At 37.7% G+C, this 26,925-nt stretch overlaps 1 protein-coding gene across 5 annotated transcripts; it reads right to left on the bottom strand.

The window, feature by feature from the left end:
• Positions 1–1,107: 1,107 nt before the first annotated feature.
• LOC121325541 (poly [ADP-ribose] polymerase tankyrase-2) lies at positions 1,108–23,988 on the bottom strand. 5 transcript variants are annotated; one of them, XM_041268188.1, is made up of 27 exons: positions 23,309–23,988; positions 22,006–22,230; positions 20,014–20,109; positions 19,294–19,330; positions 17,476–17,551; positions 17,029–17,123; positions 16,883–16,949; positions 15,810–15,996; positions 15,198–15,319; positions 14,788–14,879; positions 14,594–14,672; positions 14,084–14,255; positions 13,605–13,681; positions 12,736–12,881; positions 12,259–12,424; positions 11,569–11,788; positions 10,824–10,933; positions 10,019–10,207; positions 9,101–9,356; positions 8,484–8,572; positions 7,746–7,866; positions 6,829–6,926; positions 6,415–6,489; positions 3,487–3,592; positions 3,059–3,245; positions 2,596–2,752; positions 1,108–2,443 (listed from the first exon to the last, which is right to left on the bottom strand). In XM_041268188.1, exons 1-27 carry the CDS (start codon positions 23,520–23,522, stop codon positions 2,381–2,383), a joined length of 3,522 nt encoding a protein of 1,173 aa, XP_041124122.1. In that variant the 5' UTR covers positions 23,523–23,988; the 3' UTR covers positions 1,108–2,380. The 5 variants fall into 5 exon arrangements, with proteins under 5 accessions (XP_041124122.1, XP_041124124.1, XP_041124121.1 ...); XM_041268190.1 differs by having other exon boundaries at positions 11,695–11,788; positions 13,605–13,684; XM_041268187.1 differs by having other exon boundaries at positions 13,605–13,684.
• Between the last annotated feature and the right edge of the window lie 2,937 nt (positions 23,989–26,925).

Raw genomic sequence — 26,925 nt, forward strand, 5'->3', positions numbered from 1 at the left:
TGTTAATGTAACATTATTCAACAGGTTTCATTCGAGTTAATGAAGCATAATGTATTAATTATAAAACTTTTGGCCATAGCAACAACGTGCCAAGAAGCAGGCAAAAAAAAATTCCAATAGCCCCACCTGCTGGAAGATGAGTGAAAATGCAAACTTCTAGTTAACAAGCATATTCAGCAACAGACATACCTAATATTAGAGCAACCAGTACCATGAAAAAATAGATCACTAGGACCTTCGTCAACGTGTAAAATGTGTGTATGTATGGACGGACAGACAATAACCATCGCAACTGGATAAAGAGTTCTCTAGAAAAAAAACAAACACACATGACATCCAGGCACCTCCTAACATCCCCAAATTTGGATACTTTGTTTAGATAATCTAAACCCAGTTAAACAGGATGAGAACAAGACAGATCAAAGGACCCAAGTGTTTCACACCCAGAGTTTAAAGTTTAAACCTCACACAAATGATCACAGAAGTAATAAAACAAAACCACTAGTGATACAATGGTTTTATTCAGTTCTTGAATGTGTTACACATTTCCCTCTCACATGGCAACTCGTGAAATTATAAAACTTCTTACCACATAAATACTTTCGTTTCCAATGCCACAAAATTGACAACCAGTTAAAAAAATAAATAAAAAAAAAAACAAAAAAAAAAACAAACATGCAAACCACCATTTCATAATTGATTCTATGGTACCATCTACTCTTAATACTGTGTCATGCTAACACTTTACATAATGCATTATCATCTGCCAGGCAGCATAGTATATACATTTTCATCCCCTGCCCAATTCAGGTCAATTTAAAATATTTTTGTTTCTCCCCACACAGAATAAAAATGCAATGCATACTGTCGAAAATCTAACCTAATTGAAAATCAGTAAAAATGAAGTGGCAAATTTTGATTCTGAATTTGAAAAAACCCTGGGGTACAAAATGATTCTGCTTATTTCTGACATCTACTTATTAGCTAGATTCCCCCCCCAACCCCACTACACAGGCTCACTAGCAATGTATCTGCAGTCCTATTAGGGGGAAGGATAGTGTGACGTGTAGTGTTCTTGAAAAAGTAGAAGTTGTTAGTACTTGTCCACAGGATTAATACATTGAAGTGAGTCCCATTGCAAAGTATATATGCTTCACAATGTTAAACAGCAATTAGCTTTAAAGCTCATTTTAGTTTTTTTCTTTTTCCTTTTTATGATAATTGCAATTAAGTCGGTCGAACTGCCACTTTCCAAATAACTAAGTTTTATTGATATTTCCTTACTCCAGCTACTGGAACAGGACAGTCTTGTGTGTTAGTTACCAGAACAGGGTAGTCTTGTGCATTAGTTATCAAAATAGGGAAACTCAGAGAAATGGCAAATTCTAGCAACCAGGGTCTGAGCAGGTAATATGAAAATGAATCGAAGCATCTTACTCAGATGACAAGAAAATATCAATACCATTATTTGAGCCCTCAAACAGGCCTATTGCAGTAGTCATAAAAAGGACAGGTTTTAAAAAAAAAAAAAAAAAAAAGTTTAAATGTTATTGGAACCAATTGCATTGGAAGTATTTTTATATTAACAAAGTGGGTGATGGTTTAAGTGTCATTTGGGGTTTATGTTCTCAGTAACCAGTTGTCAAAGCCATGGCTGAAAAAGGTGAAGTACATGTATGAACACTCTAGTGAAGCCTGTCCAATAGGCATACAGGCTGAAATAGTTTAGTACTGGTTGTATATGTAAGTATGAAAGCAAATCTACCTTATTTCAAGCAGATGAAGATAAAACTTTCTGAAACCTTGAAAAGCTTCATAAGTTGGTCATTTCTGACACAGAACATTATTTAAAAAAACAAAATAAAAAAAGCAGTGTAAATAAATGACCATGCTATTACAAAACTCTTATTTTACAACCATTTTACAAACAAACAAACAAACAAACACAAACAAACAAAAAATAGTACACCATTATGCTGTGCTGGGTGCATGACTGGGTACTGGAATCAATAGAGTTCCATCATTATTACTGGGTCACCATAGAAACTGTACAGTTCACTCATACCAAAGGTTCAAATTGTCCCTGGGCAAATCCCCTTTAGTCCAGGAAAATGCAAACATTTTTTGTTTGTTTTTTATTGTTAAAGGAATGGTGTCAGTTATTAAAGTGCTGAAACTCAAAACAAGCATTTGAGAAGAAAAAACAAAGTTATTTATACACTGTATAAAGATTTCTCATGCAAGGCATTGGCTGTTTATGCTTGTCACACTCTTAAGTCTTCAACCAGGGTTGCATACTTGACATTTGTAAAAACTAAAACAAGAATGGTTTGGGTCAGTTCAGTTGCCACGTAGAGATCCTTGTAGTCTTTATCTTTCTTTATCCTTCAGCTGCTGGCTCTGGCTTTATAATTTGATAGGTTATTATATATTCTGGATAAGCCTAAAAAAGTAAAACATAACACACAGTTAACAGGGCCCTAGCAGTTCCATTTTGATACCCTGCAAGGTTACTCTGAAACTATTCAATATCATGTATGTATAGACAGATTTAGCCACGTTATTTCAATATGACAAGACCAAAGCAACACATACCTGCTCTCCTCTGTAAATTACATACTCTGCCAAAGCCAGTCCATTGACACTGGGCCTGCCAGTAACTGAGTGGTGCCCTGGCGGGGAGTGAGCCATTTTCATTGCGCTGAACTGCAGGAATGACTTTCCCAGGGTTACACGACAGAACAGCAAATGCCTGAAAAGGGAGCACAACAAGTAGAACAATGTTCTTAATTTGAAAATATGCTAATCAAAATATTATTAGTTTCGAAAACTTCTTGACAAACCTCTCCTAGCTGCATCATATGATGCAAAACGTGCTAATGTCTCATTTGTAGCCAAGAAAGTGTTATGCCCAAGGAGTTTATGTAACCTGCATCTGTACGTTTGAGATATGATGTGTTTGAAAGTTTAGTTGTGGATTTACAAAAGCCCTCGGGGAGGGTAAAGTTAAAAATCTAACACAAATAAATCATCTTACTCAGTATAAGGTACTTCTTACCTCTGGCAAATATAGCAAGACCTATCCTTGTGTACTGGGCACCCAGTGCCTCCCCCAATTCCATACACATACTGATTGCTTTTGGATGAGTTTTCTGCAAAATATATTCCAGCTCCAAACATCCCTCCAATGTATGCATGCCTTTCATCAAAACCCTTATGGATAATTGCGTTCACAAATGGAGAACCTGCAGGCAAAAAAATATAAAAAATTGTTAAAATCAGTGCTAATGATATATACAACAGACCCAAGTTGCATGCTTTGGCATTAGTTTACACTTATGTAGGTTAGGCAGTTCAAAGTTAGTGCTATTCAGGGTCTGTGAAACCAGCTGGCATCACGAAATGCATTTTGTATGTCAAGGCCAAGTTCTGACACTAACACTGCTGGAACACATTAAAGTATTATAGTCCAGATCTTGCACTTACCATGGAACAGCATCCTTTCATTAGAATGAATAGGATTTTCCTCAGAAACTTCCTTCCTGCGGTGAGTATACCTTTCCCATAGCTTTTTATTGTAAACTTTTTGTATCTGGAATTACAGAAAGCAGGCACGGTTTTTACTTTTCACATTTCCAGTGTTTAACCAGGCTATCTGCAGGTTTCATGAAGTTAAATTTAAGACTTAAAACTTCTTAAATGCCACTTGGAATGGAATTTAAGACCAATTTAAACAAAATAGTGAAAAAAAGCTGTATTCCAACCAAATATAATTTTGGTACACTGAGATAAGAGTACATACTGTCAATGTACAGCAAGAAGCTTCAAGGACGCCAATTACTTAAGTTAATGTATATTTTGTTCATATCTGTTTATTTACATTTGATTTGTTGAAGACCTCCATACCTTTCACACGTTTCAATTAGACCAAAAGGAGACTGAAAATTGATTTCAACATGCATGTTGCCTTTTTTATTGCTATTTCCCACTCATAAAAATTCATGTCACTTACATTCACCTGGAACTAAAACCGAATAAAACCAGAACAGTACAGTACAGGCTAGAGGTGAACTTCAGAGGGAGGATGGGTAGGAGAGAGAGAGAGGAGGAGAGTGAGACAGACAAACAGGTCCTTGGAATACGGAGGAAGCAGACATCTGTGTGTGGGCGGACGGGCGCGCACGCATGCACGCACCTACCTACCTCATGGCATGTGTCTCGATTCTGTGACCCTTCTCTTGATTTCTGCTTCAACTTGTTTTACATCATTTATTTTGTCCTTATATCTCCTCCTTAACGTGTTGGATTTGGTGATGAGCTGTGCCATCAAGCTGCCTGACTTGCCCTCTGCTTGCTCAGCAAACTTGGCTGAATCTCTTTCTAAACTTTCAGACACCTCCAGCAGAGTTTTCCTCTTTTTTTCTTCAGTTGGCAACAAAAGATTTTGAATAACATGATGGCATCTTTGTTAGTGTTCCCTGTATGCTACTGTTACTGTTTGAATAGATCATGATACCTTGCCATAAACAAACATAACATAAGCAAAACAATGTGACAGCTAGAATTCCATAAAATTTGCAATCAATAACATAACAGTTAAACAATATTTTGAGAAGTTGACTTAGTTTGAAATCTTGCAGTAAATCCACAGCTGTCACATGCCCCATGAACTGCGACCCCAGGTACCTGGACTGAAAATGATCATCCACCCAAAAGCGTACATGCACGTCCAGCTGTCTTGTTTTTGTAGTTTTGTTTAGACTCTCGTCAAACATCAAAACAAATGTGCTGTCTTTGTTTACATCGGAGATGAGCTCCTTCTTGATGTACCGGACCAATATAAATAGAGTCATGTAGGCAGTCTTGTCCTTCTTGCATGCAAAGGTCCTGGCTATTTCCGAGTCAGGAAACATTATTTTGAATAGCTCATCAATTCCCTCATTGCCATTGTAAGACTAGTGACTCACCACTGTCTTCAAAGTCCACAACTCCTCCGCTTTCAGTGTGGGTGTACAGCCAAATGTTGACCGGAGATCGGTTGCTGTTGCTGACAACGTTGTTGGTAATGCTGATGGTACTCTAGTACTACTGCCAGCCGCAATTGCTGGGCCTGTCTGCTATACCGGAGGCGGAGCAGAGACGGTGGAACAATACTGAGTGCCGTGCATGTGACTGCGGCATTTAACAAAGCGTCTGTGTCTCTCACACTGCATATGCGAGTCCACAGCTTTTATTCCCATTGTGCCAAGTTTAAAAATTTTCTTGCAAAGTATGCAGTAGGCTTCGGACGGATTTCCCTCAACTGGCTTCAGACAATCATAATTGCTGTTCTCCAACCATTTATTGTTAAATCTGCACTTCCACATGTTAGCTACACAAACCAAAAGATGGTAAACAAAACACACACAGAAAAACGTTGCTGTGAGGCACTGAGAGAGCAGAAGCAGAGAGAGGTCTGTGTGCGCCAAACACTGCTCCCACTCTGCCAGCTACTAAAAAAATTGCCCAGAGATAGAACACGTACAGTGTTCTACTTGTGTGTTCCATCTGTTCCATCCAATCACCCTCTATACATACATGCATAGCCAAACACAACGTATCAAAAATAGCATATCTCCCGGTCGTCAATTTTTTAAGACCTTTGAAAACTGTATTTAAGACATAAGACCCAACATTTAGGAAAATGAATTTAAGACTTAAAGGACCCACGGACACCCTGTTAACCCTTTGCAGTCCATTTATTCAGCGCTTGTCAGGCGCATCGGGTCCAACTTATTTTCACACGCGCTTTTTATTTTACACGCGCTGTTTAAAATATTTTTTTCAGAGTAAAACAGGTTTAAAAGGCACTGAATCGCAAAAGGTCACTTACTACTGTCTCTCCAGCCAAGCTCCACCCCTTGTACGCTGTATTTTTCACATACCTCTATAGACGTGCATTCCGATAAATCCTTTCCTGATCACTCGTTTTATCACCAATGCCTGAATAATGCGATCCAAGTCATTACTGTATTACTATAACATCTCAAAAAGCTCTGCAAATGTCTGTGATATTCTTTGAGCGCTGGATGCAGAAGCAGCTACCTCCTTTGTTTATGTAGGTTTTATCTCTGTAGTGCATGGGGATATGAGATACGCCCTTTTTTTTGGCTTCATTCGCCCATTGAAAGGCTTTCTCTGCTTTTTCCGGAGGAAAAAACGACTAGAGAGAGACCTGTGCTTTACAACTTTTTGATGACGCGGGCAGGTTCCAACATTGGACCACAAAGGGTTAAAAGCAGGAGCTTAAAGAACATTAAATCAAGTTTCAAGGCAGTACTTCTTGTGATCCATTTCTTACAACAAAACTTTCTGAAACAAGTCTTAGGGATTTCAGGAGGCAATATAAGAATTTTCAGGGATTATTTCATTTACCTTTATGATGTTGTATCTGTTGAAAACTCCACCCGCGTGGCCCCCGTCTCTGTGTTCTCGGATTGTGCTCTGCAACTGTTGAAAGAATAAACCTCTGATTTACCCTACGCAAGAGAACGAACTTCATTTTGTGCTAGCATAACAGATTCTTTTACATAGCTTCACTTCTTATTCTGGGGGATACAGGTATAAAAACCTTAAATAAAAAATGTATTCAAATATTAATGAATGCATACACATTTGTGTAAATGCTGCAAATATTTAAATTAATGTTTTATGCAGGCTTGAGCCTCCCACCCCCCGACCCACAACCATAAATGCACAGGACTTGTGATCTCTGCCATACAGAAACTTTGACCTTGGATTAAATTAAATGAAAATCTATTAATCTGACCACAACTCTCAATGACCAACCTCCTCTTCCACAGACTGGAACTCTTTGTCATCAGGTGCAAGGTCTATAAGGATTGTCCCACTGTTTGCAGTGTTCAGCGTTAGATATGGGTTCAAACCTAGAACAAGTATTTAAAAACAAACATCACTTTATATTGTATTGTACGTATAGACAGTTATCAACTGGAACATGCTATATAGTGTATAATTTATATTAACCCTTTGCTGTCCTATGTCGGACCAGGACCAACATTACAATTTTGCCTTTCTTGTCCGACATCAAAAAGATGTTTTTCTCCGGAAAAAGCAGAGAAAACCTTTCAATGGCCGAATGAAACAGAAAAATAAATAATAAATAAATAAATAAATAAATAAATAAAGGGCGTATCTCATAGCCCCATGCACTACAGAGATAACACAGACATAAAGGAAATAGCTGCTTCTGCATTCAGGCTCAAAGAATATCACAGACATTTACAGAGCTTTTGTTTGATGTTATAGTAATAAAATAATGACTTGGATCGCATTATTGAGGAGTTTGGTGATAAAACGAGTGATCAGGAGAGGATTTATCAGTATGCACGTCTATAAAGAGGTATGTCAAATACAGCGAACGAGGGCTAGGGCTTGGCTGGAGATAATACTGAGTGTCCTTTTGTGATTCAATGCCTTTTAAACCTGTTTTACTCAAAAAAAAATATTTAAAACAGCGTGTGTGAAAATAAATTGGACCCGACGCGCCTGACATGCGCGGAATACATGGACTGCAAAGGGTTAATAGATTTTATTTTACTTTTTATACAATAGTAACATGTTAATAGTCTCAAAACGTTTTTCTTTTTTTTTACTCATATTTAAGACCTAGTCCACAAGTTTTTTTTTAAGAGAGAACCTTTTTGGCCCTTAAGTATTTGAACCAGCATTTGTGACTATTGTACCTTGTTGTACAGCTATTAGCCTTTCAACTCCTTTGATGATTTTATGCCGATGTCCATAAGCATTGATTCCAATTTCTTTCAATTCTTGGTGGCCCATTTCAACCAATACATCCAGAGTGATCTGCAAATCCAAGATCTATTTCTTAACCAAGCTTTCAGCTTAATCAATATATACATTAATACAAACACATATTAATAAATAAGATAACTTGGTTACATGTGTAGCATCTATATAAAAAACACATAACTTCCACATGTAACCAAAACATTCTTCTGTGATAAATGCTTTTGGGCTTAAGCGTTGAAAATGTTATACTGTAGTACCTACTTAACTATAAAGCCTAAAGCTTAATTTCAATTTGAATGGAGAACACATTAATTATTCACATTTTTCTAAATCACGATGAGATAAGACTACAGTCTGTCTTGGCAAATTACAAGATCAGGCTATTGAAATGCAGAATTCCTTACAAGTGCTCTCACAAAAAAAATGTCTGCTCGGCTGCTGCTTGAAAATGTAATCAGCCATTCTACTTACATCATACCAATTCAAAGTGTTGTATAATGATCTATTACCAGACTGAATTCTAAAGCCTTTAAAACCTACACTATAGCGACTTTGTACTAAGTGATTAGCAATCATATTGTCCATACATCAGCAGACAATCAGACAGTTCATATTTCCCAAGTGTGGCTCTGGCTTTAAAATGAAATCAAGATATGCAGCTTTGTGTTTACCTGCTCTCTTTCAAAGATTTCTAACAGATGCTCAAGAGCAAGGTTCTTCAAAAATTGTTTGATGTTCATGTCTATTTCCATCCCAGGAACTGGAAATGAGAAAGATTTAGATTAAAGTTAACAGTCAATGCCTTATAAAAACAAATTACTACTATAAAATATAACATATGGTCCACTGAAAACAAATGCAGGTTACATTTGTCATAAATCCAAACTATATATCCAAGTTTAAAATAGTAAAATATGAATCAATCACAACTATAATGCACGGAGTGGCAAATTTATAACGTTGCAAGGCTGTATTGGTGGCCTAAGGTTGTATAACAAAACACTCTTACACCCACTGAAGACAAGCTACTTTTTAATGTATTCTGGTTGAACAGGTTTGAAAGCTGGGTTAGTAAAATAACACATTATTGTAATACAAAATGACAGTTGAAAATAAACCGAGGTGCACCAATTAATCTTTTCTGCACATATTAAACCTACTGGAGACCTTTTTATGCACATATAGTTGATTTACTGGGTAGTACCCAAAATCAATTGTACACTACTGGGTGTTGTGAGCAACAGCCTGTGGGTAAAACCAGTAAGGCGCTGTTCCATGATCTCCTTACCCTGCTCTTTCTTGTCTGTCCTCACAGCGCCCCCGGTCCCACTGCCCCCTATCAGGATAGGTAGCTCGGGGAAGCCCACGGACAGGTTATCCAGGCTGCTGGCTGCAGACAGGGTGGCAGGGTTGGACTGCATAGAGGAGAGGGCAGAGACGGGCGCAGCCGATGTTGCAGCCACACTGATAACCTGGGGCTTGTAGCAGGGCGGCAGGGCTGAAGGAGGCATGGCTGCTGTTAGCAAAGCTCTGGCATCGTCCGTCTGAAGACAAGATACGAAGGAAAAAAACGTAACAATGAAGGCTTCTGAAGTGCAGTAACTTAAAACAAATGTTATCTATAAGAACTATTGGAGCAGAATGTAGTTCGAGTTTCCAACAAATGACATAGCCAATGGGATGCATGGAGCCAAGCCTGTTTCCCCAAGTCACGGCTGTCAATACAGTTGTTTTCTGTATTGTCATTTGAACTTCTTAAAGGTTTACAACAAGGTGTGAAACACCACCTAACTATCAAAATGTTTTACTACAGAAACCAAACAACTCAGTCAAACTGCTGACTCTTCTGCCTTTTTAATGTGATTTTTAAACTAAAGGCTGTAGCATTAGAATGCTACAACATTAGCTAAAGAAATGCTTGATTTTCCTATCTAATATTACTATGGATTCTTAATCCTCATGGGATCAAAATTTGCTGCCAATTCCTTCAATTTATGACTTTTTTATTTTTATAAAAATACTCTGACCCAGGCTGTGAATCTTCTTTATTTGTTTACATGCTTTGAGGAACATAAACCAATGCAAGAAATGTAATTTACCAACACACTATTTTTGGCAACGCTTGGGTGACGTTAATTATCAATCCTGCATTTCCCTGAAGCATTGTGCCGAGCTCGGTATGACAGCACTGAGACGTCACTAATACCGTCACAAGGTCCAGCGGTGACTGCCCCTCCTGGTTTGTCAGAGACGCATCGGCCCCGTGTGCTAACAGGAGGGCACACAGCTGGGTCTTGCCTTTCTGGGCTGCCTCGTGTAGGGGGGTGAAGGCCCATGTATCTGTGGCATTCACACATGCGTTGTACTTGATCAGCAAAGCTGCCATATCCACATGCTGCAAATGAAACACATGTATGCAATCGCTTGTGCCTTTAACCCTTCCCCCCTTGGAACTACAGTTAAGCTTTATTATACGGACGCTGAAGGAACAAAGTGGTTCATGATTGACTGTAAGCACTGACTCAGAAATCAAAATGCTGGCCGCCTCCTGACAGGTTTGCCATGAAAATAAATGAATGGAGAAACGGTTAAATTACTTGTTTCAATGTAGAATCCCATATTGTACTATGTCTAAGATTTCGAACTAACAGTGGAATTATAAGAACGATAACATGAGGCCATGCATTAAACATTTTTAATAAGGTTGTTTTGTATCATAAACCATGTGACTGCATGGACATCTTTTTTTATTATTATTATTATTATTTAATGCATGTCAAAAGATTTTAATAATGTGTAAATAAGCTGGGTAGGGTAGGTCAACTGGTCCTAATCACAGTTTTTTCCTGTATAGCTATGCAGAATTAGAACATACTAACTAGCAAAAGCACAACGGATTTTCTTAAATGCCACTACAATGCACAAATTGAAAATGGCAGATAGCATTCGCTTCACTCATGTCTCGCAAAAGGCTTTCATGTCAGGTTTGCTTTAGTAAGATTGTTACTTACCCCATAAGAAGCTGCGTTATGCAATGGGATGAGGCCTCCCTTGTCCTGAGAGTTGACTTCAGCTCCGTGCTGCAGCAGGTACTCAGCCACTTCTAGATTGTTATACCCAGCTAGTAAACGGAGAGCACACAAAGTGGAAGATAAGGGAGAGGGACTAACCCGACTGCTGTGCATTATTCCATCAGTATTATATCAGTGAATTATATAGTGAGTGTGCCAACGAATCGTACAACCATACTATGGTACACAAGCAAGATCAAGTAATTTAAGGTACAGGTGGATCAAAGGCCAGGAGGGCTCTGGACCTTGAGGACCGTAATTGTGCCTCCCTGCTTTAAATGAGTTGTGAACACTTTCTAACTTAACTATTAATTGAATTAGCTGTAACACTTTATGAACGCTATAAAAATACAGTAGTACCTTTCCACTAAAAGCATTTCAAACAAAGGCAAAATGCTGGATCATTTATAATTGTGGTGCCACTATTCTTATAGCGACATACAAAAAAAGTAACATAAAACAAATCTACTTTTTTTTTTTAATTGTATGCCGTGTTTGCATTACATAATCCAAGTCAATTAATGTTTGTTATTTCATACTTTTTTTTTTTTTAAATCCACTAGAAGTATAGCAGCATCATAAGTAAAATCTAATCCTAGGGTTTTGTATAAAAACACAATGTTATTCTAGGCCATTTGCAAAAAAAAAGGATAGAATAAAGACAGTGACTTTTCAGAGCACTGACCTGCCAAATGCAGTGGTGTTGAGTGCCTGCCTTGCGTATCTTTGCAATTGATATTTTCAGGGCTACAGAGCTTCTTAACCCTGGCTAAACAGCCCTTCTTGGCAGCATCCAATAAAGCGACATCACCTCTAAGAAGGTCCTGGATGTCTGTATCCCCATCCTTCACCAAGTCCAGGGGGGTGTTCCCATCTCTGTTCTTTTTGGTGGGGTCAGCCCCATGCTGTGAACAGAAGCAAAGTAAATCAAGCAACAGCAGCAGCACATCACTGTATTTATTTTACAGCAGTTGAACAGAGTAGCCAAAACAGTTGACCATTAAAAGTACCCATCATGTAAATTTGTATCTGAATAAAACCAAATGCAGAAGGTTTTGCAATGTGATGTATTTGCCAATTGCCAACAAGGATTATGCCTAAGGGAAGCCCCAGGCACATTATTGTAGACATTACATACAACGGATGCGTTTTCATCTATGCAGGTTAAAATTACAATAATGGAAGGTCAGCAGAGGTATGGGAATATCCTTTTGTTTCTTGATTAAATCAAGTCTCTTCACAGTCACCAATTTTAAATGTACAATGTCACATTATTTTTCTTTCATTGTAATGAATATGCAGCGAGTGATTTATATTCTGTGAGATCCCAATATTAGATTAAATGTTGACTCTGGATTGCCAAAAAAAGAAGTACCTGAAGCAACAGCTTGCAGATCTCATATTTTCCTTTCGCTGCAGCCTCATGCAGAGGGGTGAACCTCCACAAATCAGCCACGTTCACTACAGCCCCGTGTGTCACCAGCAGCTCTGCTACTTCATAGTGCCCATAGGAGCACGCATTGTGCAACGGAACCAGACCACTGCAAAGGATGGAGAATACAAAAATATGAAATGACATTTTCCCATGCCAAAATGTTAGAATTTTAAAGTCAAAGCTGTTTTAAACAATCACTCAAAGTTGTTTTACTCAAGAGCAGTTTAAAAGGGGAATTATATAGTCAATATTGCTTAAAACAGCCTTTCAAGTGACAAGTAGTTACTTATTAGTAGGATTACTGTATGTCCATTGGCAGTAACATATTTAAAAACTACCAGTCTTAGTATGTCAAACAATACCGTCTTGCAATAATGACTGATGCTTTCCAGCTACTGGCAAGAAACATGTCCTTACCCCTTATCTTTTGCGTGCACGTCTGCACCATGCTGCAGTAAGTACTCTACCACGGCAACTCTGTTGTAGCCCGCAGCGAAGTGGAGAGGTGTGGAAAGCCGTCCCTCTACGTCTCTGCAGTTAACATTCTGGAGGGTGCAAAGTTTCTGGAAGAACAAAGGTGCCCTGTAAGCTCTCAATTTCCTGGTTAACTATGCACTTTTATTGTATATTGCCATGCCTTGCACGTTTTCAGTTTGTGTAAATGTAGCCCCTAAAGAGTCCTTGCTTTATGTGAGAAGTGAGTTGCTTCTCCTTCCCAGAATCCTACAGGAAAATCCTCTGGTCGTGCAGCTAAGAGTTCAATCAGTATCCCCAAACTGGGGCCATCTAACTTAGAGAGAGAGATAATAAATGTTAATCTCACAGCCCCTGCCGATACAAGATGTGAAAATAACAGCTCTCCCCATAGGGGTATAATGGCCTGTTTTAAAGTATAGAATCCCCGCATAGTGACAGTGAAACCAAAAACCCAATTTGGGACTTAACATGTGAATATAACATGGAAACTAAACTGGAAAAAAACAAGTAGGTCTGGTCACAGTTCAAGCCTACACACAGCTTATAGGAGCGAAACTAAACTCTTGCAGTTGACTGTTCTATGGTGCCTTTAAGGTTTTCATCGCACAGCTATGACATTTTGTGTGCAAAGTGAAAGCTCAATGTCACAACATGTTTTTAAATTAGGTCTATGCCTTTTGATTCTTAACCCATTATCTAATTTTTGCATATAGCCAAAGGTCATGTTGCACAAAGAGTTAACGTCGTAAGAAAATCTGCAAAGTGGTGGTAGCTGTTAGATACAGATCCTGCCCAGTGAATAAAATTACCTTAACGACTTCTGAATCTCCAGATTTTGCAGCTTCAAGCAACTGCCGATCGCTGTCAGAGTTTCCAATTAGCACTCCTTCTGTTAGATGAAAAAAAAAGTACCTTTTGAATGAGGGCTATTTTCTTAAGTTTTTAATATCCTACAAGGACTAGGATAGGATAGCTAACTAAATAGTTTCAGTGTCTTCAGTATAAAGGCAACATAACACTATATCTTTGCCTTAGCGTGACCTGTACCTGGAGCCCAATATCTGTATACAGGTCTGCAGTGAAAAACAACAAGAATTCAAAATCGGATCTTGAAGTCCTGATGGAACCAGGCTAATTTTGAATTTAAAGTGGGACTTGACTGTTGACCTAGAATTCAGTGATAAAGGTGAAGTTGAGGTAAAGAATGTCCCAATCTACTTTAATTGGATAAGAAAGTTCCACAGAAATTCATTCCCAGCAGGGATTAGTAACTATTTTGTGTACATACCTTGCAGTACTTGCTGCACATTTTCATTGCCCATTTGGGAAGCTGAAAAGCCTTGCAGGGACACTATTAAGGGATCACAGCCTGCACTGAGTAGCAAGCGGATGGTCTGGAGATGGCCACAGTGGGCGGCCCTATGCAGAGCAGTCTGTCCAAGGTGATCCAAGGCATTGACCTGCCAAAATAACAGTGACCAAACTATCAGCGTGCAAACCTGTGCTTGCGATGTTTTGACAATGTTTAAAGTTTGTTTTTAGATTTTGCTTTTGTGAATTTGGCACGGTCAATAACATGCTAAAGGTAATTGTCAGAGGTCAGTTTACAATATTTGCAAAAAGTGAAAGATCACTGGTATGTATTTAAATCACCTGTAGCACCAGTCTAGTCCTCCAACAGTTGGTGTGATATGTTCAGTTGTACTAAGTTAAGGAAAGAATATTGTAGTGTTGCAGGTTTCTTTTTATAAAATACTATTTTGCACTGCTAAATAAATAAATAAAGCACTGTACTTACTTTTGCTTCATGTTTTATAAGTAGCTCTACAACATCATTATGAGATTTTTCAGATGCCATATGAAGTGGTGTTAAGAAACTAAAAATAATTAAAAAAAACATTATTAAAATGCTTAGATAAACACATGGCTCTCATAAAAGTGGATGGATTATAAACAAGTACATTATTTTCATATCTGTTGAACTGCACTCACTCTTTTGTCTTCTCATTCACATTGGCTCCTTTCCTCAGCAGCAACTCACACACCTGCTTTCTCTTGGGATAGGGAGAAGTGGCTGCACAGTGCTGTATTGAAAAGAGAAAAACATTCCATGCTAAATAAGTCAAGCTGAGCTTCCAACACACAGCAGAGCTGACTTTGACTCTTCACATAAAGAAGTCTCCCACAGCAAAAGCATAGCAAAGTGTAATAAAACATACTGACAGCATGGTAAATTCCAGAGCTATGTCAAACTAAATGTGTAGTAAAACCATGGAAACACTGCAAAATTATGAGAGCTTTTTCAGGAGATACTCACTTTAAATTTGTATCCATAAATGCTTACAATAAGTTATATTTACTTAAAAATAAAAGGTTAAGGACTTTAAAATATTGGTTCTTACCAGTGCTGTTTCGTGCGTCTGAGGGTGTTTGAAATTTACTATATCCAAGGTAGTGTGTTTCTTGATACGCGCAACATCTGTTTCCCTTGATGCCTGCAATAATGTGTGACCTTTGAACTCATCTAGGAAAAATAATATAAATTAAAGATTCAGCATTTAGTCACATTAAAATTCTGCTTTCATTTTGGTTTCAGTAATATTAATATTAATCATTGAGCATAACAATATAAAAATATTGAAATACAGTGCACTCAGTGCTGTTTACAATGTAACTCTGATATAGACAGTGGGTTTTCATTTCACAGTATACTGTTTTAGGAACCAAATTAAAACCAGAACAATATGCATATGGTGGATATAAAAGGTCACATTGGATTTTCACATTTATTGGGAATAACAGGTTATTAAAACAAAGCCTAACTGGGCTGTATGCTTTTGATTTGCAGCCCTCAAAGTTAGTTGGTCTTACAGTAGACTCTCCTTACTGTTTATTCATTTAATACGCTAGAATTAAAAGTCCTGGCCCCACTATTGATTGTATCATAAACTGAGGGTGACTTGAGTAACAAGAAAATAATGAATCATTTATAAAAATAAAAAAAAACAACTTACATGCCAAGCGTTCCTTTAACTGGGGTGTAGGTGCCAAATCAAGGGCACTCTTGTTGTGGCAGTTTAAGAGAGTTGGATCTGCACCATAACTTAGCAACAGGGAGCACACTTCTACCCTATTCTTGGAGGCTGCCTCATGCAGTGATGTGAACTGCCAAAGATCAACTGCATTTACACAAGCACCATGCTGAAATGACATTAACAGAAAAGACCAACATTATAAACACTGCCTTGAGACAAACCAATACCCTGAATTGTACAATCATCTTAACTGACAGAAGCACATACTATTATCGAACAGCGACACCTGCTGGGCTAACTTTTTGGATCTACAAATAAAGATCACACAGCAAGCTGCTGAGTCCAAATAAATCTGCATACATGCTGACACTCATTTTTCCCCTAAGATTTATAAATCTTCAATTCTCTAAAAATGAAGTTGCATTTTATCAAAATATTTTTTTCCAGAACTACAATTACTGTTTCAAGTACATAACATAAGAAAGGTCATAAACGAGAGGCCATTCGGCCCATCTTGCTTGTTTGGTTGTTAGTAGCTTATTTATCCCAGAATCTCATCAAGCAGCTTCTTGAAGGATCCCAGGGTGTCAGCTTCAACAACATTACTGGCGAGTTGGTTCCAGATTCGCATAAGTCTCTGTGTAAAAATGTGCCTCCTGAATGCCCCTTTGTCTAATCTCCATTTGTGACCCCTGGTGTTTCTTTATTCAGGTCGAAAAAGTCCTTCGGGTCGACATTGTCAATATCTTTTAGAATTGAATCAGATCGCTGTGTAGTCTTCCTTGTTCAAGACTGACTAGATTCAATTCTTTTAGCCTGTCTGCATATTACATGCCTTTTAAACCCAGATGAATTCTGGTCGCTCTTCTTTGAGCTCTTTCTAGAGCAGCAATATCCTTTTTGTAGCAAGGTGACCAGAACTGAACACAATATTCTGTAACCGGAATGAATCAGAGAAGGATCTAATTGTGTGGATTTGAATATTTGCTTCAAACAGAACTGATAAAAAATTCCATTGAAAACAAAAAAAAAGGAATTACAGAAATACAGACCTTTACTAAGAGTTCAGTCACTTCATAATGTCCATACGAACAGGCATTGTGAAGAGGCACTAAATCCCTGCAATACAACAATACAAATTAAGTACAGAGTATGCAGTACTTCCAAGCAAGGAAAGGGCTGTGGGAAAAGTTCTTACCCTTTATCCTTGGCTTGCACATCAGCTCCATGTTGCAGCAACAGCTGTACAATTTTAACCCTGTTATATCCTGCAGCCAGATGTAACGGGGTCGACTGAAACACAGTAAAACAAGTGACGTGTTTGTTTTGAAAAATCAATCTACATATAGATAAAGGACTTGCAGTACTTCTTGATATTTATAGCTTGTTTAGCAGACTAATCAATTTAATTAAACAAAATGATTGTAAAATGCTATCACTTCATTATCTTAATGCATCAAAAAAAAAAAGAGCAAATATGCAGCCAAAGCCATAATGTACCATGCTAGCACAGCTGGTCGGGCTAAGTGGATACAAATTCAAGTACCAATTCTATGATAGAGGAAAAAAGGATATGTGTGTCTGAGTGTGGAGATAAAATGCAAATAGGAGCCTTGGGACCTCTTACGAAACTAAAAATGAATACCTTTCTTCCATCACTAGCATGGCAGTTCACATTTAATGGTGTAAGAAGAGCCATCATTTTTTCTTCATTTCCAGCTCTACAAGAAAAATGTGTGTTACAGCAGAGACATCCCCAATATTATTGAACACAGATAGGTGTACAAGGGTTTAGCATTTAACATGCTGAACTTGAGATACAGTAAATATCTAAACTTTAACGCGAGTCATATTTTCCAATTCTATTAAAAACACAACACATAATTTAGCCTATATGAATGTTATGAAAAATTGAACAGCCCTCCAGACCATACTTTTACAGTTGGGTCAGTATGGGCCAAATAGATTTTTAAAAAAGTTATGTAAATTCAAATGTAATTCTAATTGCTTTTTTATCTTCCCTTACTGGATTTGCAATAATTCTGAACAATATTGGGTTATCATTTTTCTCTGCCTTTACCCGGTTTTGAACTGCTTTAGGCTCATCCGAAGAATCCCAATACCCCTTTTCCAACTGCACACCTAAGCTGAGCAGGTGACGGGTTGAGCCAGCCTGGCATGGCTCGGGTAGTTTCAGTTGCTTTTACACTAGGGAAAGGTGAGCCGAGCCGAGAGACATCACGCATAATGAATGCTGAGTTGCAAGTTGATGATGCATTATGCAGCGTTTAAAGTGGTTTGATAAAGGTGCTGGTATGCACAAAATTTTAAAAAATCGGTGTGGATTGGTTGATTTTACCACATTTCAACCAGAGCTACAGATTATGTGTCGTTTTGAAATGCAATCTACAATATGTCAAGGTTTTTTAAAATTACCTGTTAGTGTTTTAATGTTATATATACACACAACAAAAACATAAAATTGTCAATTGCTTTTAGTTTAAAATAACTGTCGTTATTACAGTGTTCAAAATGAAACCATATTTATTTTATCTTCAATTATAAGAACAAGACGTTTGTGAATAGTTGTTTGAGTAGCCTGCTGCAGCACTGCCACATTAAAAATAAATAAATAAAACGGAGTTGAAAGGTCACAGCACACACCTCTACAGTGTCCACGAAACAGGGGGGGGGGGGGGGGGGGGGGTTAAATCAGAATGCTCAGAAATAGAGACTAAAAATCAAACAAACTGATAAACCTCTCGTTTACTACAGTTTGCAGGAAATAAACATGTTCAATGGCACTCTGAAGTAATTTTTTTTTTTTTTAAGCCGTGCATAGTTTTGAAGAAAATCTTTGTTTTCAAAAGACTACTTGGGTGAACTGCACTGTGTAAAAAAGTTTCAAGAAATAAAATTTAAGTGTGCGCAAGTTCACTTTGCTTAAAAAATAAATTAGCTGGTGCTCTGTGTACACGAAGATCACAACCGGGAGTTCACAGCAACGTCCAATCTGCGTTCAGCAGGCAGAAAGCAAGTGTGTATGTCTGCGTCAAATGTGAAGACACTTAACTTTCAACAGTAAAGACGTACCGTTTTAAAAGACTGCTTTAAATATTTAACATATTCCTATATATTTTTCATTTTGTCATCTTCCGAACACGAAACTCAGCTCCAGAAGAAGCAAGACAAAACAGGTAAGGCTGGTGTTTTTTTTTTTTTCTTCTCATGCTTGCTTTTTCAAACTATCTGAAATTTGAATGCGCTTACAAAATGCAATAACCCCGCCCACAGCCCTCACGGCTCGGGTGTGCAGGTGGAAAAGGGGTGTAAGTGTTTGCAATGAACAGACCTCCTATTCAAATCATGTGACAATATGACCTTTCAACTATCATGGCCCCACCTATTTTCATATTCATTACAATCCTGAAACGAACATAAATATTTCAAAACAGTGACTTACCTTGCACTTTCAAGTAACTCATCTTTCTTGTATTCACCTGTAAATAAACAAATACTTCTGCTTTAAAAATGTTATGCGCAGCACAACCTTAGACCTGCCAGGATTTTTCATTCTGTTTCCTTGCAAACCAATATTCAAAGAAAGTGACTATACGGTTTGCAAATTCAGTTGATCCTCTGTGTCCTTCAGATGAGAGGTAGGAATATAAAAGTCCTTTATCCTCTATATTGATAAAGGGCAGCGGTTCTAACTATGTTGACCAGGCAACATTCATCCCTTCTATAAAGACATGCTGCCACTACTTCAGTACCGTATATTGTTCTGAATAGTTCTTCAGGATCAGTTACATTCCTGACCATTTGTTTGATTTCACATAGCTTGACTTCTTGACATGGGCTTCAACCAGTTCCTTTTTTTCTACAATACCAGCTAGAAGTTCATTATTGCTATGCCATTCATTCATTCACTTTTTTTTTTTAACAAGACCGTGTCTTTAAAGTAACCAAGAACAGATAAAGCTTTTAATGCTTTTAAAAGCTTTTAATTTTAATAAATCATCATGGCATTTTTTAAATTTTACTTAAAAACAAACCAAAAAAAAATTTCAAGATGAAAAAGTCAGAGACATATTTCAACAATGTACCTATTCTATTTTCATCATTTCTGTATTATAATTGTAATTATTTTATATACTTCCTAGACCGCTAAGATTGCACCTACCAGTAAGGACTGATTTAGCAGATGGCTCTGCCAAATCAAAGGAAGTTTTTCCATCTGTATTGCGAATTGTTGGATCAGCCCCATGCTGCAGAAGGACTACAGGAAATGAAAACATTCCATGAAATACTGGATTCTGAAGCACTCCGATTACTCATACATTAACATTGGAAATATCCACTATATAAATACAGAAATGCACAAAATAAAAAATCAAAACTGTATTATGCACTATGTATACACAATTAAGAGGTTGGACTATGACAAAATGATTATGTTAAACTAAGACATAATACAATATGTTGTTCTGTACTCTGGTTTGCCGTTTTTATTCTTCATTTTATTTAATTTTTGTTTTAGATTGCGTTTGCCATCAGTGACTGTGCAAGATCAAATTTTCTCTTCTGCTGATGGAATCAAACTGGATTCATTTCAAATCGCTTTCAACTAGTCGGTAGCCTATCAGCATGGCACCGACATACGGGGAAAAAAAACACACAATTGGATATCGGTAGTTTTTGTTATTTTAGCCAATAATGTACACCCATATTCATGCTTGAATATTCTTCCAGCACAGAAGTTAATGTTTGGTCAGGCAGGCTTACTAAAACTGACTCAAGAACACCGACACTCATTTTCCCCAGTGCTGTGTAACGTGCGATCACAATGCAGTAAATACATCTAAAAAGAGCAGTGTTTCAATTTAATATCTTTAGACAACAATAGGATAGCGAGTTGTGTGCAAAACACACTTGATGCTAGATTTAATCCAGTGATGAACTGCAAACAGACTATTGTTCTGATGCTTTAAAAAAAAAAAAAAAACAGGTTGAATCCTAAACATTAATAGTTTAAGTTGTTATTATTATTCGTAGTTTAGAGTACATGTACCCTATACAGTTACCAGACTTATTTTCACCCTAAGTAATGCTTTGTAGTTGGTTTCCTGCTGACAAAACCGTAATAAATATAGGGAAATGTATTACTCGTAAGAAAATGGTATTAACCAAGCAAATTATTGTTGAACTACAGCATTGATGGGCAGTTAGTTACAAAACTGCCTCTGCTCCGTCTCTGCTCCGTCTCTCTCTCTCTCTCGGCAGCTTGGCATCACCCCAGCTCAGGTCCTCCTCCGTAGCTCACTTGATCAGATCCTTGAACGTAAACAGTTTCGCTGAAAAGCACTTTTTTAAAACCAAGACTACAGCAGCAACGATAACAATCTCCCTAACTTCCAAGTAGCAGTGGGCTCTCTAAACATTGTAGGAATTACCTTTTGTAATTTTTGTTTGTCTTGGTCTGTTTGTTTATCTTAATCTGCATTGGTTGCGGGTGTATTAGGCGGCATTTTGAAGCTGGAATTTATTGATGCTCTGTCTTGTTTAGTAACAAATTCAAGTTTGACTGAATTTTGTAACCGGATATTTTCATGACATGTTTTTGATTAAGTGAACAATTTAAGTTGTGCTGCATTTTTAATCAGTGTATGCTTACAATAAGAATTTAACTAATGTTGCTGTAGTTGACATTGCATAGGCTGTTTTATTTTCTACTGTACAGTATTGGTTGAAGTTATAATACACAATTTTTGACAGCAAGTGGCTACAAAAGTTAATGTCACATTGTATATTTTTTCTACAGAAATGTTTTTACTAGTACAAATGCAAAGTTATTTTTGTGTGACATGTTACAAAACAAATGTATACATTGCTGTCAAGAACACAATACTGTGTTATTCTTTGTGTTCATTTTCTGAAGTAAACGCAACAAGTAAACGATATCAGTTAATTGTTTAACATGTTTAATTTTAAAACAGTTTAAATAGAGGCCATATATCTTGTTCTAGTGGTTTACCTGCACTGTCTATTTATTATCAGTATTGGCCAATATGGGTAGATAACCATCGGCTATCGGTATCGGCCAAGAAAATCTTATCAGTGCCCAACCCCAGTGGCAGACGGAAACAAGGCATTAGTTATTAAGTTAATACTTCACCTATGCACACATCAATCTTGCCCTTGATGGCTGCCTCATGGAGGGGTGTGTAGTTCCAATTGTCCCTTGAATTGGGGTCGGCCCCGTGCCGCAACAGGAGGTTGACAACTTCAGCGTGACCAAAGGAACAGGCATTGTGCAGAGAAATCAGGCCTCCGTCATCGCGAGCGTGGACATTAGCACCATTCTGAAGGAGATAATCAACCACATCCTTCCGGCCAAATCCTGAAACAGTGTGATATACAGTAAAAAGGCGCTAGAACCTTATGATATTATTAAACCTTTGCTATTTAATACTCAACTCTAATGGAACATCCAAAAATGACCAACATGTAATTAACGAGGCTGAACATTTTCACTTCCATTCTAGCTTTTTTTGTTTTCTTTGAAATTCTAGTCTGTATATTTATAAGCACATGGACACATGTGTTTCTCACAGCTACACAATCCCTTACCTACAAAATAAGAAATGGAGGGTGCAACTTACTCTTCCATGCAAACGTACAATTGAAATATAAACCTAATTGCAGCACCAGTTTTCACGAGTGTTATTAAGGATGGTAAGTCTGCCAGGTTCATCTACTGTATGTTCTGGTGTGCAAATTATCCTATGTTAACACTCCAAATTCACATTCATAGTGTTAAAACAAACTTTAAGAGGGGTTAGCAGATGCTATTTTTTTTTTTACTAGTCAAATGTGACTAAGTGCTAAAATAAATGCCAACTGGTGGTTAAGCATTAATGACCTAGACTTGAATGTGTTGCACAAACGGTTTACTAGCCCACAGAGCAGATAGCCCCGGTTGCGAATAAAAGCAGTAGGAGGTTATAGACCTGGATGAAATCTTCTCGCCGTTATTTAGTTTGATACATGGCAGGGCCATGCGCTGCAGTGTACTACAAATAACTCCAATTGTGAGCCAATCAAGTGCAGTGCGCACAAAGCTGTTATCAGCCATTATTACAGTTACAATTACAAAATTGTGTTTAAACATATACACGCAATGCACACAATCGAGAAACACAACCATGCACATGGTACGCTATTTTTGCCAAATTAGAAATGGTTTTAAAATTGTTATTTTCACCACAATGTAAACGTACATAGTATCCCTGCAACCTCAAAACCAAAATCTCTGGTCGACATTATAGTAATACACAAGTCTACTTTTCTACGTAGTATCTGGTCTATGCACCGTTTAACATGTTACCTGTGATTTACGCAAGTCAGAAATTCGTTTAATGTAAAACATTGCTTTTGGTCGCTAGTGTTTGGGTGATTGGTGGCCTGTGTTGTTTTACCTGCAGCAAAATGCAGCGGCGTAGATTTCCTGCCAGCAGTGTCCCTGCTGTTCACGTTCTCTGGGTTTATTAGCTTCTTCACTCGCTCCACGTCTCCGTTTCTGCAGGCCTCGAAGAGCTCTCTGGTCGGTTCGCCACCCATAGTTGCCTCTAGCCCTAGTAGAGCCGAGCCAACACCCGAACCCGAGGCTCCTGCACAACGCCGGGCCGACATCGTCAGATTGTTTTGATTTCTTCTACCCAGACAAACTGTGATCCACAGTCCGTGTCCGCAGACAACCAGGGCCGAGGCCAAACAACGCAATCGAACTCACCGATATCTGTTAACCATAGCTAAAAAAAAAACAGTGCGTGCAAACCACAGTAAATACTGGGCGCAAGTGTGTAGTCTCTGTTGCGACTTCAATCTGAGTCGAAGATACGAAAATATAAATCTAATCAATCAAAAAAGATCACTCTATTTCATCAAACATTCTACTAAGAATCCCCGATTCCTCTTTTTTAAAAAAAAAAAAAAAATCCAGTTTGCACAGTCCACAAGTCTAACTCAGAGTCTGATGTTATTAATCTGTTCTTAAAAATAATGTTGATTGATTCTTAAACTTCTTCAGTGAAAAATTGAACCCCTCTCCCAGCGCCGCGGAATCCTCTACCTAGTCGGTGTGTGATGGATGCCTGCTTTTCCACGTCACGTGATTCGAGGCTGCAAGGCGCTTGTAAACAGCGCTGGCTTTGGTCAGTTCATACCAGCTACGCGCAGCAGGATCTAGTATTACTAAATGGGATTTAGCTTCAGAGAGAACATCAGGAAAATACAAACACTGTGAGATATTACTTATAAGTAATACTTAATAATAATACAGAAGTTACGCATTTTGTTTTGTGTGAAAATAACTGTATTCAGCTCTTGGGACATTAGCCAATTAATTATCCAGGAAAAAACATTTGCATGGCCATGCTGACTCCCAAAATGTCATTCTTTTTTGGCATAGTGTTTGGGTGCAGCAATGCCATAACCTCTAGTGGTCATGATCGTTTATTTTTGTCCACGTTTAATTAAAATCGTGGCAAGCATAATACGTTTCAATTAAAAAGTGCTAAATACAGCAGTGGAGGGAAGAACACATTGCGCTGGGTAATGTCGAGTTAAACATCTCAAACTGTTATGCCCAGATCAAGTTTAATGATCTCAGCATCTCGACTTTTCAATATGCTATGTTTATTTATTTTTCGTGTCGCCAATGAGGCTCAAATCCTCAGACAATAGGAAAAGGTGTGTTCTGTCTGTAGGTATATGCTATGATCCAACTGAATCGCCTGGAATAGAGAATAAATAAATGTAATATTTTCATTTGGAAAAGTTATATTTAAACTGTGCCACCATTTGGGAGAGAAATAATTGTTTGGCTGACACCACAACAAAGAATAACTTGGTTTATCTAGTAAACACAAGAGGGAGCTAGAGCCCCTTGGAAGAAAATCCTACAGCAAGGGTTTTCAGCAAAGCAATACTGTAGGGTTCTCAAACTCGGACCTGGGGACCCCCTGTGGCTGCTGGTTTTCATTCCAACCGAGCTCTCAGTTACTTAACTATACCCCTAATTGAACTGATAATTTCCTTAATTAGACATGGTTTCTTGTGTTTAGCTCTTAAACAGTTGCAGGTCAAGTTACTTATCAAACGTTATAGCTAACCTGAAATATGCATCTGTTCAAGAGATAAAAACAAGTAAAAAGGTCTAATTAAGCAAATTATCAGTTCAACTAAGGGTCTAGTTTAATAATTAAGAGCTTGATTGGAATGAAAACCAGCAGAGGTCCCCAGGACCGAGTTTGAGAAACCCTTGTGTGTACATGTATAATAATCTGTGTGATTTTAAAATATAAGAGTTTACTTTTTTGCTAAATAAATTAATATCTATAAAAATGATTGGGTCTTATTTTACGGTACATAATTTGGAGATTAGACATACTTTATAAAACACTTCACTACGGTGTTAGTATTGCCATACATTCATGACCTTAAGTGTGACACCGCCAGAAAATACCATGCATAGCGCCGGCAAGTATAAACCTAGAGATTTATCTGGAGCTGTCCTTGACATTTATTTAAACCACAGATTAATTCAAATTCCTGTAAACCGACCAAAATAAACAACTATAACTTTTAATGAAAAAGTTGTGAAATAAAAGGATAACATGTATCCATATTGTATCCAGATATCACTGTGATATTCAGTCCTTTAATCTAACCACAGTAAACCTCAATGACAGCTTCATTCCAGCCCAAATCATTTTGCTGGTTTAAATGAGGAAAACATTAGGCTGCATCTACATTCGCTACAATGCTCTAGGTATGTTATGATTTAGACCTATTTATTTGTTTACGGAAGGTGCTTTTGTGAAAGCTAATTAAAAACACCATTTAACTAGCTACTCTTTGCACATGAAATGGGGACTAATGCCCACCAGAGGCTAAATTGAGACCACCTAAAGTGACTTGAGTTGGATTCGGGCCTCCAGAATCTTATGTCAAAGTAGACCACAGACTTGGAACACATTAACACCATGTGCATTAAGTATGCTGACTACTGTCACTTTACTGTCCCGTTCCATACGCTCCAGGACTACATTAACATTACTCACTTGGTTGACCCTGAAGTCAAGGTTGTAACTCTACCTTGTGATTATATTTTGAAGCAAGTGCAAAGGCAAAGGCACATGTTTGAGAGGGATAACAGAATCTGACTTAGCTGGTTTAATAAAGCATTTAATAAATGGATAAACAAACAAATGAGTTACCAAGCTACAATTTTGTTACAGGAAGGAGAACATTACATACTGCTTGGTGTAGTTTCTTGCAAGTTTTATATAATGAAAATGCACTTGCTTCAAAATAGGCCCAAATCCATCCTATCCAGCAGCACATTGTTAAAAGCTCAGGTTAACTGCTGTATGTAAGGCCCACATCTCTGCTGTCAGTTACCCCTGATGTTCAGATTGTCTCTGCAGAGCTAAAGAGGCTTCACTCTTTATTGGCCTCCTCCTGGTTCCGTTGCTTGTTTTCTTCTTCAATAACAATTTGTTATGGTCAATCACACAATCCTTCCATTCCCATGTTGTCTACTGCTGTCAAACAGTAATGACACACAGCCTGTCTATTTACTGTAGAAGAAGGAAATACCTTTTTTTCTACTCAGACAATTAATCTCCTGCTTCCGACCTCTAACAGATGACCACATTTTTAAATTTTTACTATTCTTTAATTCTCATATTTTTTATGTTTAATGCTTGGTTAATGTCATTAGCTACAATGCAGCCATAGACAAGGAAATAACAGGGATTGTGCTTATTTTTTATTTGTTAAAAAACAAACAAAAAAACAACAACAACAGATATTTAACAGACAGACTACTGTGGTGAACGTTGTTAACTGCATGTGTTTTTTTTTTTTTTTTTTTGTCATTATGTTTTGGTCACACAAACCTATCTTTTATAACACATCGATCTCTGGAGGGAGAAATAATTAGGATAATTAAAATGCAGCTGCCTGAATTTCATTCTGGGATTCATCTTTAGCCCCTTGTGATTGTAACATTACACTTCGTTTCCTGTAG

The sequence above is a fragment of the Polyodon spathula genome, chromosome 13 (assembly GCF_017654505.1).
Source record: "Polyodon spathula isolate WHYD16114869_AA chromosome 13, ASM1765450v1, whole genome shotgun sequence".
Classification (NCBI taxonomy): Eukaryota; Metazoa; Chordata; class Actinopteri; order Acipenseriformes; family Polyodontidae; genus Polyodon; species Polyodon spathula.